Below are 13,570 nucleotides of genomic sequence, written 5' to 3' on the forward strand. Positions count from 1 at the left end.
TGTACGCGGACATGTCAGATTTTTAGGGTTTTAGTTTACTTTTCGATTCTGCCATTCACAATGTTTCCTTTCTTATAGAAAGGTTTTAATGTTATTCTTAGTAATTTTTGGCTGATTTTCTTTCATTTAGACATAAAAATATAACAAAATGAACACTGAAAAATTCGAAAATTTTCATGTACGCGGACATGTCAGATTTTTAGGGTTTTAGTTTACTTTTTGATACTGCCATTCACAATGTTTCCTTTCTTATAGAAAGGTTTTGATGTTATTCTTAGTAATTTTTGGGTGATTTTCTTTCATTTAGACATAAAAATATAACAAAATGAACACTTTGAAAAATTCGAAAATTTTCATGTACGCGGACATGTCAGATTTTTAGGGTTTTAGTTTACTTTTCGATACTGCCATTCACAATGTTTCCTTTCTTATAGAAAGGTTTTAATGTTATTCTTAGTAATTTTTGGCTGATTTTCTTTCATTTAGACATAAAAATATAAGAAAGTGAAGACTTTGAAAAATTCGGAAATTTTCATGTACGTGGACATGTCAGATTTTTAGGGTTTTAGTTTACTTTTTGATACTGCCATTCACAATGTTTCCTTTCTTATAGAAAGGTTTTAATGTTATTCTTAGTAATTTTTGGGTGATTTTCTTTCATTTAGACATAAAAATATAACAAAATGAACACTTTGAAAAATTCGAAAATTTTCATGTACGCGGACATGTCAGATTTTTAGGGTTTTAGTTTACTTTTCGATACTGCCATTCACAATGTTTCCTTTCTTATAGAAAGGTTTTAATGTTATTCTTAGTAATTTTTGGCTGATTTTCTTTCATTTAGACATAAAAATATAAGAAAGTGAAGACTTTGAAAAATTCGGAAATTTTCATCTATGCGGACATGTCAGATTTGTCGGGTTTTAGTTTACTTTTCTGATACTGCCATTCACAATGTGTCCTTTCTTATAGAAAGGTTTTAATGTTATTCGTAGTTATTTTTGGCTGAATTTCTTTCATTTAGACATAAAAATATAACAAAATGAACACTTTAAAAAATGTGAACATTTTTATGTACGCGGACATGTCAGATGTTTAGGGTTCTAGTTTACTTTTCGATACTGCCATTCACAATGTTTCTTTTCTTATAGATAGGTTTTGATGTTATTTTTAGCTGATTTTCTTTCATTTAGACATAAATAATAACAAGATGAAGACTTTGAAAAATTTGATAATTTTCATGCGGACCTAAGATTATTAGTGTTTTAGTTTACTTTTCGATGCTGCAATTTGCGATGTTTCGTTTCTCATAGAAAGTTTTTGAATGCTATTTTTTGCTGATTGTCTGTGATTTAGGCATGAAATAATATCAAAATTTAAACTTTGAAAAATTCAAAAATCTTCATATACACAGACCTATCAGATGTTTAGGATTTTAGTTTACTTCTAACTATTTGCAATCATAGAAGGCTTTTAATGTAATTTGTAATGTCTTATGTTTGTGCAAAATGTTTAAAAAATTAATGGCATTGTTATTGAGAAAATTCTGAACAAATCAACGGAATAGAACTACTTGGCCTTATTTCTCCCTTGTTGGCGGATCAACAATCCCTCTTCTGTAAACTAACAATCCTATTCGGCAATTACCTCCTCTCTTGGGAGATGGGTTAGTTTATTGTTAAATGTTCATTTCAGTTGAGTAAATTATTAGATAAGTAAAATGATAGAAAATTTCTTTTGGGGGGGGGGGGTAAAACCCACTGTTTAACCCAAAGACTTAAATAAAACCATAAAAAGCTTCAACATTATTTTATTTATAATTTAGTATTAGACCCAATGTATAACACTTAATAATTATTGATATAAATAAATCCATTAAAGGCTATTCTTTTGTAAAACAGTATCAGACCCAAATACTTAAAGCTTTATTATTATAATTATTATTATTAAAAATAAATGTAAATACTTTTAAAAATTTCATTTTTAAGTCTAATAATTTACACACCTAAAATGCACATTTACCGCTTTATTGCTGGTCACTTTCTGATCGAAACAATTTGTTTGTCACAAGAAGGTAGGCTCCCTCTATCAAGCTAGAAAGCTTCTCTCATCTGCCAGTAAGCTATATCTCTATAAAGTCATTATTTGTTCTCACGCATGGAACATTCTTGCAATATTTGCCAACCACGTTTATGTTGTTTGTCTACCGGAAAACACAGGAAACTATTAAAATGATCGATTATTATGATTAAAATATAATAGTCGATTATTATGATTGGTAAAAGTATATTGTTAGATGGGAAAATGCTATAGACATGAAAAGTTATTCGTATAATTTGGATTCATTGGACTACTCTTCTCATCTTGAGTGCCATTTACACACTCTTTCAGTCGATGTAACCTCCAACTTTTTTCAGGTGTATCTTGTTGAACTTGAGAATGTTTCCGTCGAAACTTTGTGGAAATGACACTCAAGATGAGAACAGTAGTCTTATGAATCTAAAGAATACAAATAACCAATCCTTATCTCAAAAATTTAGAAACATAAAAAGTTATGTTAAGTTGAAATATTTACAGAGATGTTAACTTTATGTTAATTTCATAAATGGAATTTAAGCTCACCATAATATAAGCAAAGATACATGACAAAAACTCAGCAAGGATGTTTAAGTTATATGTAATGAGGGCATAATAGAAAATATAGATTTTGAGATGCAGTTACAAGGAAGATCAGTCCAATATGCAAAGCACTAGTGGGCGGATGCGGTTTTTGGACAGAACGATCATGAAAGTCAGAAGGGGGCAACATAGAAAAATATTATCTTATACAAAGCTTGCTAACTCTGAAAAAGAAGCCTGAATGGAATAAATGACTATATCAAAATATGGTTCATGCCTGAGTGTTTTTACTTTCAAAGAGAAGCACCTTTAATTTCAGGATGCATGGAAGGAAGATTTGCGGTTATTTTTTCCAACTGACAACAATGTCTATAAAATGTTAAAATATGTATAAACACATCAACACACAGTAAAGAATGCACAACTAGAATCACATTAACACTCATAAGTTAAGAGACTCATTACAGAAATACACATCTGTTAAATAGACATCCGTATATATTAGGAATGTACCAATTAATCGGCACTTGCCGATTAATCGGTCGATTACTTTTCTCTTTCCTATTAGATTTAAATCATTTCATCACTGCCAAGTGACTCATCAGATAGCTTTGGCACATTAACATAGTAACTACAAATTTAACTTAACATTTAATTAAATACCAGGTCACTATTCTTTTTTGCCTTTATTAACTAAAATTACAATTTCCAATTGTTAAATCATTAGACAAGAAAAAAGAAATTACAATTTGAAAGTATAAACCAATGTTACAGAGCTTGATCACAACATGACCCTTTGACCCTCTCTACATCTGCATGCTCGCTCAACTTATCATTTCCCGTGATTCAATCTCTGTTATGTACTCCAATAGATAATTAGATAGACTGATAGATAAACTGATACCTGAATAAATGCTTTCTACCCGGCATTGCCCGGCGTTTACCTAACAGAATTACTAGCAAAACAACACAAAATTACTAGTAAAACAACAATGTACAAATTGTAATTCTTAAAGTGAATAATTATAAGCTAAAGTTCTGCACCTGCTGCTGCTCTACTTTCTTTTCTATTCTTGCTTTCATAGTCTCCTCAGTATTTAACGTTGAGTACTTTTAAGTTGTAATGTAGAAATATTAGAGTTTCTCTATTCTTGTGACACAGTCTATCCTTCATAGGTTCAAACACATTATCACCTGTACTAAAGCTAAATCCACTGTGAAAAATTTCTCCCACTCTTTATTTGTGCCTAAATCAAAACGTGGATTCCATGAACAAAGCTTCTTTCTTAAAACTGCACGCCTGTGGAACTTTGTTCCGTCTGCCTGCTTCCCACCTGACTACAACTTGGATGTGTTCAAGTCCAACGTTAACAAATTCCTAATGAACCGCCCCCTTAAGTAAACACTTCATCAAATCTCCACACTAACGTAATGTACTTGCAATAACCCTTATCCCTGAGTGGCTTCCGGATCTTGATAAGTGGTGACCACTGTGTAAAAAAACATTTTAAAAATAAAAAGAGCCGCTCACTCTCCACGGATGAAGATGGTGCGCTAAAATATTTTGAAACAAGTGCACTCAGCAGTGGTAAGGTCTCCTGTCTTCTTCCACTACTGAAATAGATTATCACCTCTTGTGAGTAGTTGTAAAGCTACATAATGGTCAAGTTCTTTTGTGCACGTAACCATAAGGGATTTATTCCTTTTGAGTTTAGATTGTGATTCTTGTATTTCTGTTGTAGTTGCTGCCTCCAGGTTTAACTGCTTCTATCTGTTCCAAGTTTTCATTTGTTACTGTAGGCTTATTCGAAGCGAATTCATCAAACAGGCTTGAAAGAGATACAGTTTTACTTTCACTTTGATCTTCTTGACCCTTAGAGCCTGGCGAAGTGTATCCCACAGAGTCTGTTTCATTATCATTAGTAGAAAGTAGATGTAGAATCCAATTTTTATTGTTTCCCATGTCATTCTTTCAAAATTTAAATTTGAATCTTAGATCTAAGAAAGTAGACACAAGTTTTTATCATTTAGATAGGATGACCATTTTGTTTCCATTGATTCATTGAATTGTTAAACAAGTGGTAAGGATTCCACTAAAGTCAGAAATATCAGAATTAGATTGGATAGTTTTTAAAAGAAATAACCTCAAAGCTAAAATTGTAGGTATTTTCATTGATATGGTTGAAGTTCTGTGACTTGATTCTTTAGTGATTTCTTTAAATAGACTCAATAACTGGACAATTTTTGGAACAAGTCCCCATTGGTAAGTTGTTAAGGTAGGAATGTTATTGTATTACAAATTCCCGTATGAAAAAACTGAACGAATCTTTTATTAAAAAATTCTGGTTTGTGCAAATCATTCTGTTTCACATATATTCCATGAAAAAGTTATTTCTGATTAATGTTTACCAGTTAAAAGTCAGTTATTCTGAAAAACACCCAAGTTCGTTGGCTTATTTTAAAACTGGTAAACATTAATCAGAAGGGACCATTTCTGGGCATTCAACGTAAAGCAGAATACTCCACACAAACTAGGAAAAAATCATTTGTAAACAATCATAGTGTTAACTTGAACAAAGCCAATACAAAAATAAAATAAAGATGTTAAAACAATAAAAAAATAAACAATAGTGCTTATGCAAAGAACTTTTTGGAAACCTTTTTCTTAACATGTGGAGGAGAAGGTGTTTTTCTAACTAGTCTGTACTTTCACCTTACAATTTAATAAACAATACAAAACAAGTGATTTGTGCCAAAAGCATTGAAGGACAACTGAAGTTTTTTTTCTCTATATGTGTTTGACAGAAGAAGTTGCAGGAACCACCTCAAATGGACAAATGTGATCAGTGTCAAGCAAAGAATTCAAAAGAATCGCAAAGAAATACCAATTGTATATTATAAAAAAATAAAAACTAGCGTTAATAATATGCAGCTCTCTTTTATTAAAATTAAATTGATGTTGAACATGTATATTTATTTAATCACATCACCATGATAAACAAACTGAAAAGCACTATGTAAAATTATTACATTTTCTTGCGGATACTATTTAAGAAGTACATGGTATAGCATTCTACAATATGTATTGATTAGGCAAGTAATATTCCAGATCTGTATATTTTAATGTGTGATTTTGAAACCAATATATGTTTATGACATTTTGACATTTTTCCACCCCAAAATTGAACATATCAGCATTTTTATCAACTTATAATGAAGTTAGTTACAGAGTTATGGAGTTGTTTTAAAATATTTATTTAATTCAGTTTTATTTGATGATACTTTAAAAATTGTCCATCAGTGCAATTTTGCTATTATAAATGATGCTCACTTTTCACACTTCAAAAATGAAAGCCGAAAGTGAATTAAAAATAATTGTACTTTTACTTCCTATTGTCTCCTTATACTAGGAGTGATGAAAATATCTTTTGTGACACTTTTACTGTTTTTTTGTCAGTTGGTTTCAAGGTTGCCATATTGTCATTTATACATGTTCGTGCTTCTTCACCCTCAGCAGGGTAGTGTATCCTGATGATTCTGCTTCATTATCATCAGTGGAAAGTAGATGTAGAATCCAATTCTAAATATATTTTTTATGCCAATCTTTCAAAATTAATATTTGAATCATGGGTTTAGGAAAGTAAACGTACACAAGCATTTAGATAGGATGAAACTCTTGTTTCCATTGATAACCTGAATTGTTCAACAATGGTAAGAAGGATTCCACTAAAGTCAGAAATACTAGAATCAGATTGGACAGCTTCTGACAAATAACCTCAGAGCTAAATTTGTAGGTGCCATTGATATGGTTGATGTTCTGTAACTTCTTTCTTTGGTGATTTCTTCAAATGGACTCAGGAACTGAATATTTTTTCGAACAAGTCTACATTGGTAAGTTGTTATGGTAGTAATCTTATCAACAGTGCACATTTCAAGAGTTTTTTGTTGTTCTTCATTTATTTTCAGCATACAATATGTTGAATCCCACCATATAGTCACATCTTGAATGAGTTCGTTATTTTTTGTTTTTTGTTTTTTTTTAATTAAGCTAATCCTGTATTTCAGTTAATTTGCTAATTGCTAATAGAAAGTGATTGAAGTGAAAAACATAGATTCGAAAAAGTTGTCAAAAAACAAAAATATAACAAATAAATAATATCAAAGGCAAGATAAGTTACTTTTCTACCAAACTGGATACATTTTTCGTGTTTTTATTCAATGTAACATGTTTATTCAGCTCGAAAAACATGCAGTGTTTACCGATGTATTGGAAAAGTCAAAATGGCGCCCGACACTCTCTTTAACATGGTAAGTTTGGGAAAAGGTGTTATAAATAATAAACTAGACAAAATACTATTAAAAAAACACAGAATATATGTCAACTTATGTCACGGTAACATATATTGAGCAAATTTCTAACAGTATTTTGTCTAGTTTATTATTTATAACACCTTTTCCTGAACTTACCGTGTTAAAGAGAGTGTCAGGCGCCATTTTGAATTTTCCAATACATCGGTAAACACTGTATGCTTTTCGAGCTGAATAAACATGTTACATTGAATAAAAACACGAAAAATATATCCAGTTAGGTAGAAAAGTAACTTATTTTGCCTTTGATAACATTTATTTGTTATATATTTGTTTTTTTGACAACTTTTTCGAATCTATGTGTACAGTAATACAAACCCGAATTTTTTTATTTTTATGCTTTGTGAATGCTTATAAGAATTTTTTTATTTTTATTTTTTATATAATTGATGTTTTCTCGAATCGGTATTGTGCAGGATTTTTTTGTTCTTGACATGTATTTTTTTTTTTTCGCAGAATGGAGGAGGAGTGAATCTTTGTCTTGTGGGGTTTATTGAAATAATGAAAAATTTAAAAAGTAAGAACATGTTGCTAATTAAGTAATAATGATAGTAATAATAATAATAAAATTGGTAAAAGGAGAAAGAAATAAGATTTAAGCAGTGTAAGAAAGAAAAAGGCACACTACTGGGTCAACTAGTTCTTAAGTTTTGGAAGAGTTAAAGATTCAGTCGATATTTATTCTCATTTTCGAAATAGTTGTAGAATTTTTTTTTGTGTCGTTTTTTTTCGTGGGATTTTTCTCCGGATGCGTAGTCATTATTAGGTATATACATTAGAATTGAAATGATTTCGGAAAAAATAAGATGGTACTGGAAATTGTTGGCTTAGAATAAATTAGAATTTTAGAGAGGGGACCAAAATAGCAATTACATAAGCAGGTATTTTTCAGAAGTTTTTACAGATGCGATAAGCCAAAAGAGAGATTTTCTTTTGTAATAATTTTCTTTTTGTGTTTTTTTTTTAAATCTATAAATATTTTTTCGCAAGAAAAGTAACTTGCCAGGAAATCATTAAAGATGCCCCGTTCAAAGAATAAGATTGGCTCTGTGGAAATTGAGGGCTTGAAAAAAAGCTGGTCGCACGTGACGATTCCAAGCAGGAGGTAAGACTTGGCTCAATTAATTAGAGACAGGCATGGAGAGGATACGAGAATCCTTAAGGGTACCAGGGACCTATGAGAGGCAGTACCGTAGGCTAATCACATATAGCTTAATGAGGTGAGAGAAAAGTAAAATATACCATAGGTCTGTAAGAAGATATAACCTTTTTTTTTTTTTAGAGATGCATGAATGCGGAATATCTCTGCTGGATCTTGGAAGCTGTGATGAGAAAAAAGAAAAATCACAAAAATCGGGCCATTAGCTAGAATTTAGAGTGCAAATAGGAATTTTGGCGCAAAGGGGTTAGTTAAGGGTGATATTTTCTAAGTCTTCATCAAGCTCCAAAGGTCCAGGCAAGGAAATCCAAGTGAATCAGTGGATGAAAGGTATATCTTAAAACTTTGGAAGCGAACCACGAAGATAAATGAGCTTTTAGAATGTCCCCAAAAGATAAGTTAGTTATAAAACGAAAAAGCTCTAATTGATAGAACAACAATGCGGAAGAAAGGATCAAGGACACATTTGGACGAAGAGTCGTCGATTTCGTAAAGAGGTAAAATGAGACTTCAGTTTATGGCATAAGGGTGGTTGAATGAAGCAGCTGTGAGTTATACGAGGTAGTACCCTACACCCAAAAGGAATATGCCAGGGAGATCAGATAGAGAGTCTGGTCTAAAAAATAAAATTATGAAGTCAGTTGGAAAAGGGCTTGAGAAAAAAAAGGTTTAATTCTTTTTTTGTTTTATTGTGTCTGATCTTTCTTAGCCGTGTGGTTGTGTAAATATAGAAAAAATGTACTAGAATTTAAAAATAAGGATAGATGGAGTGTTAGAGAATGAATCAAGAGAGGGAGGGAGGTGTGTAAAGTATATTGAGACACGTTGACTGGAAGTCAGGATCAGCTGATCGGATTGCGTGTGACTCACGTGAGCAATTTAGCTGAGATTTGGTTTAGTCTTAGAAGAATACGGATGGATTTCACAGACGTCTCCTCCTCTTCACTGGGGGGGGGGGCACTAACGTGTGTAGAAACAAAACAGGTACTGTCTCCCCTCCAAAACACGAGATGTTCCAGATGGACCAACATCCAAGACGCAGAAGGTATGTTGAAAAATACATGTACCACACACAATGGCATATGAAAATATTATTTAATAGAAAGAACAGCTAGAAGATCACACAATATTAACTCTGACTAGACGATCATACACACACACAATCCCCCTTATTAGAGATAACAACAAAACACATGGAGGCACACTATTGAGTTTATTTTCAATATTTGCAGCACACCTATCAAAAAAAATAAATATGTTCTACTTATAAAGCCTTTTTTATAAGCAAAGAAGATCATATAATGAGAATGCTTATTTACATTAATCAATATATTCTGTATTAAAACCAAGCTTCTATCTTTACATTATCAACGTTCTGACCCCCGTTAGGCATCAATTTAAATGAATGGCTCTCGTCTTGGGGAAGCTCCATGTTTTGACAAATTTCTAGGCTGGACCTTGATTCGTGATATAAAATGAAAAACATAAATCAAATCTGTTGCCAAGGTAGCTGGAAAAATGGTGGGATTATTCTACCAGTAGATATCTCACTGCTGATGTAATCCTCTACCTGTATAAGAGCCAAATATGCTCTAGATGGAGTACTGTTGCCACATCTGGGCAGGAACTGCTAGAAGCATCTTGTTCTGCCTTGACAGAGTTCAAAATAGACTTCATAGTCTAGTAGAGGATGTCCCTTTCTCTTCCCTGCAACCTTTTTCCCACAGAAGAGACATTGCAAGCCTGTCTTTGCTTTATCGTTATTTTCATGGCAAGTGTTCATCTGAGATCCAATCTATGGTCCACACATGCCAAACTTTCAGGAAAACTCTTGCCTAGCTGATAATCAAACTTACCAAATTTCCACTACTAATGATTACTACCAAATTGTCCCATTGACTACCGTACACTCATTAACCCTTATCCTCGAGTGGCCCCCAGGCTTTGATAAGTGGTGACTCCTTTGTAAAAAAAAAAAAAATTTCAATATCTGGCATAGCATAATAATGGCGAATGACAGTTGTGCCTGGTGTTTCTTAACTACTGCTGCAATATGTGAGATATTATAGACAATATAAAATGGTAATAAAAAAAATACTGAAATTTTTAAAGATTTTAATCTCTAACCAATATTACTCAAAGATATTACTATGTCCACCTATTACCATATATTTAATTAAGACATAAGTTTAAAATTGATTAAAATGTTAATCTATTTCTTATTAAAAAATTTACAATATTCGAGTTAACAAGTTATGTATGCATGGTCAGTCGTGAGTGCACAGTGAATGAGGCATAAAAAAATGACTATGTTCAGCTTTTGCCCCCCTCCACACACCTCCATTTAGCCCCAAAAGTCCCTAGGGGACGTCAAATCCTGGAGAAAATGAACAAACGGTGCAGTTTTAGGCCTTAACATATGTAAATTTGAGTTCTTCACCATGCAAAAAAAAGAAATGACTAAGTCTATCATTTACCCCCTCCCGCTCTATTTCGCCCCAAAAGTCCCCAAGGCCTTAACATATTTAAATTGGAGTTCAGCACCATACAAAACTGTTAAATAGACATACATGTATTTTGGTCCCCTGACAAAGGAGGGATTGGACCTAGTAATTCACTCCCGTTCGTCCATTCGTCTGTTTTGCACTTTTTTAAAATTTTGCACAAACTATTAGTCATGGTGAAAGTAAGTTTTTGTCAGAATCGGTTTTCTGGGACAACTCTGGTTAGCTCCCTGGCGGGTACTATAGAGGTAAAATTGTCCCCAAATCGTTCATCTGTTCATTTGTTTCCACTTTTTTCAATAATCATGCCTTAGATTTTTTTGAAATTTTGCACAAACATTAGTCATAGTGAAAGTAAATTTTTACCTTTGTAGAGGGGCACCTCACATGTTCGGCTTGTTATTTTTAATATTGTTTTGGCAAGAAAATCACAAATTACATAGGTACAAAGTTGAGAATGGAAGTAAAATTTTCATGGCTTTTTGTACTTAAGAGTTGAATACTCTTCCAGAAAAGAAACTCAAACAACATCCAATGAGCCGTGTCATCATGATTAAGAAATGAAATGTCTTCATTAAACAAAATGAAATTAAATGGCTTCTAGCTATAATCTCTTCACGGCCCACCAGTAACCATTTTGCAGCACACTAATGTGCCATGGCATAATCACGTTCACACACCGGTTCCTGCTGGATCATTGAAGTTAAGCAACGTTGAAACTAGTCAGTATTAAATGGGTGACCATTTGTGACTTCCAGATGCTGTATGTGCTCTCCGCTTATCTTGGCATTGTTTCCAGTCATCCCAGATTTCTCCTTGCCACTGGATCAAAACAGCGCCGATTAAGGAGAGGTGTGGTTAGGGATTGCGCAACCCTTGCCTCACAATTACACGCGCAGCTACCCCTACTGGGGGGGGGTGCATCCTTTGTCTTTCGAGACTAAACAGAGGAATCTAATGTGCAACAGCACAGTGGTTAGGAACCACTGCCTTGGACCAACAGCATCCTCAAAAATGGTAGAGACTCAACTAATGTAACCAATGCAAATGAAGAACAAAAAAAAAAGCAATATGAAAGTATACAGAAAAAATCCACTTACCTTGGGATAGAGGATACCTTGCTTCCTAACTTTGACCTAAGCATTTCAAATTTGCTTTTTTCTTTGCAAACAAAATATATTTCTTTTGGAATAACTTGTTTGTAAGACGACAAAACTGTGTCCAAAGATTTACAAAAGACATGTTCAATACTATCTGCAAAAAGAAGACAGAAAAATACAATTTTGTCCATGAGAATCTACCATTGAAAAAACAAAGTGATTAAAAATGACTACAAAGGTTTTGTCTGGCTATTTTGTTTTGCAGCGAATCAACCCTTTTGATGTTGAATCTAGTAATTTAGTAAAAGTTTTTACGCTTCAAGTTATTTTTATCTTCAGAAAAGAAACAAAAAAGGAGAGAGAGAAAGAAGAAGAAAAGAAGAGAAAGAAAATAATTTTGTTTTTGGCTTTGCAGAACAGGATTGACTTTTACAAAAGGAAAGCAAAATAAAAACAGCTTTAATGTTTAGTGCAGAAATTAAACTTTGCCTAACAAGTAAACAAAGAAAAAGAGCAACAAAAAGGCTTATTGCTACCCAAATCCCAGTGGAAACCAACAGTTCTTGCTCCCAGAAGGGCTTTACATTGTGAGTGAAGCAGTCACATAAACGATTTTTCGAAGTGATAACTAGGGATATTGAAACGCTTATCTTTTGATGATTCTGTTTTCTTTTTCACCGACAATCTTCCAAAGCTCATTACCGAGTTAAAAATGCCTTATTAATCTTTATTTTATGATTAAAATGAGTCAAATCAAATTACTTCAACAATAAAAGGTTTAATAGAACAAATATAATCCTTTTTAATTATATTCCAAAAATCACGCGAGTTTTACTAGTAGGTTTTCTATTTGGCTAATAAATGAAAATATTTAGTTGTCAAAGGTCAACTAAAAATAAATTTGTCCATAGAGCCCTGTCCAGGTAAATATGGACTTTTTTTTTTTTGGAGTGCAATGATTCAAACACGTATCTTATCAGTTTAACATAAAGAGAATGTTTTCTTTGCTTCTTCATTCCAACTGCCCACTTTTTTTCTTTTTTTAACTCCTTTTTAACCCCTAGAGTTGTCCCTTTTCTCCTAGTAACAGGCTTCTTGTGATTTGATTAGCCCACCAATCTCTCAATCCTTCAGTACTGATTCATGAGACGTCTTCCACCCTGTGCCAGAAAAATCCTGCCTTTTATGTAAGACTGGATATTTTTAGCTAAAAATAGCGGAACATGTGCCAGCAAGTCTCCCCTTATAAATTTTATGTTTGGGGGACAGGATATGGGAACATAACAGACATCCTCCAGATTCTGAACCACAACGTTTAGGTTAGCATTAGGATATGCCTCAGTTGGTATGTTTTATATTACAAAATCTTTGAAATGGAAGTGGGATCTGTCCCCTGGTAGAGTGCTTTGGAAAAGTCCGCATCTGTTGGGAGGGTTGATCAGCCCAGATGACTGTCTAGTTTTGGTGGACTATGGGTGCTTCTGGAAGCTGACTCTAGTTGATCATATTGGTATCTGTTATGGGTGGCGGAGGATAATAATTCAGGTAAACCAGTCACGAGATGATGCAACATATATGGGCTTGGTGGATCCATTCTCGATTTTCATTTTCATCCTGAATCCACAAAATAGAATTGCTCGACTTTACAACATCAAACGTCCCAATCCAAAGGGACTTATGTGCTATTGCAGACTTTGGCCAATGTAGTAAGATTTTGTTGCCAGCCTGTATGGACTGATGTATCAACCGAGAAATTGACGTAATCCTGCACTTTACATCACCAATGCTGATTTTGCTGATGACATTGCGCTGTTGTCTGA

At 33.1% G+C, this 13,570-nt stretch overlaps 1 protein-coding gene across 1 annotated transcript in view; it reads right to left on the reverse strand.

The window, feature by feature from the left end:
• Positions 1–13,570, reverse strand: part of LOC145245823 (uncharacterized) — a 118,555-nt gene that overhangs the window by 63,573 nt on the left and 41,412 nt on the right. The window contains exon 3 of the mRNA XM_080107471.1: positions 11,751–11,904. Within this exon, the coding sequence (XP_079963597.1) occupies positions 11,751–11,904 (154 nt within the window). The remainder of the gene's footprint in view (positions 1–11,750; positions 11,905–13,570) is intronic.

This window comes from Euprymna scolopes, chromosome 23, assembly GCF_053919585.1.
Source record: "Euprymna scolopes isolate OS-2025 chromosome 23, ASM5391958v1, whole genome shotgun sequence".
Taxonomy (NCBI): Eukaryota; Metazoa; Mollusca; class Cephalopoda; order Sepiida; family Sepiolidae; genus Euprymna; species Euprymna scolopes.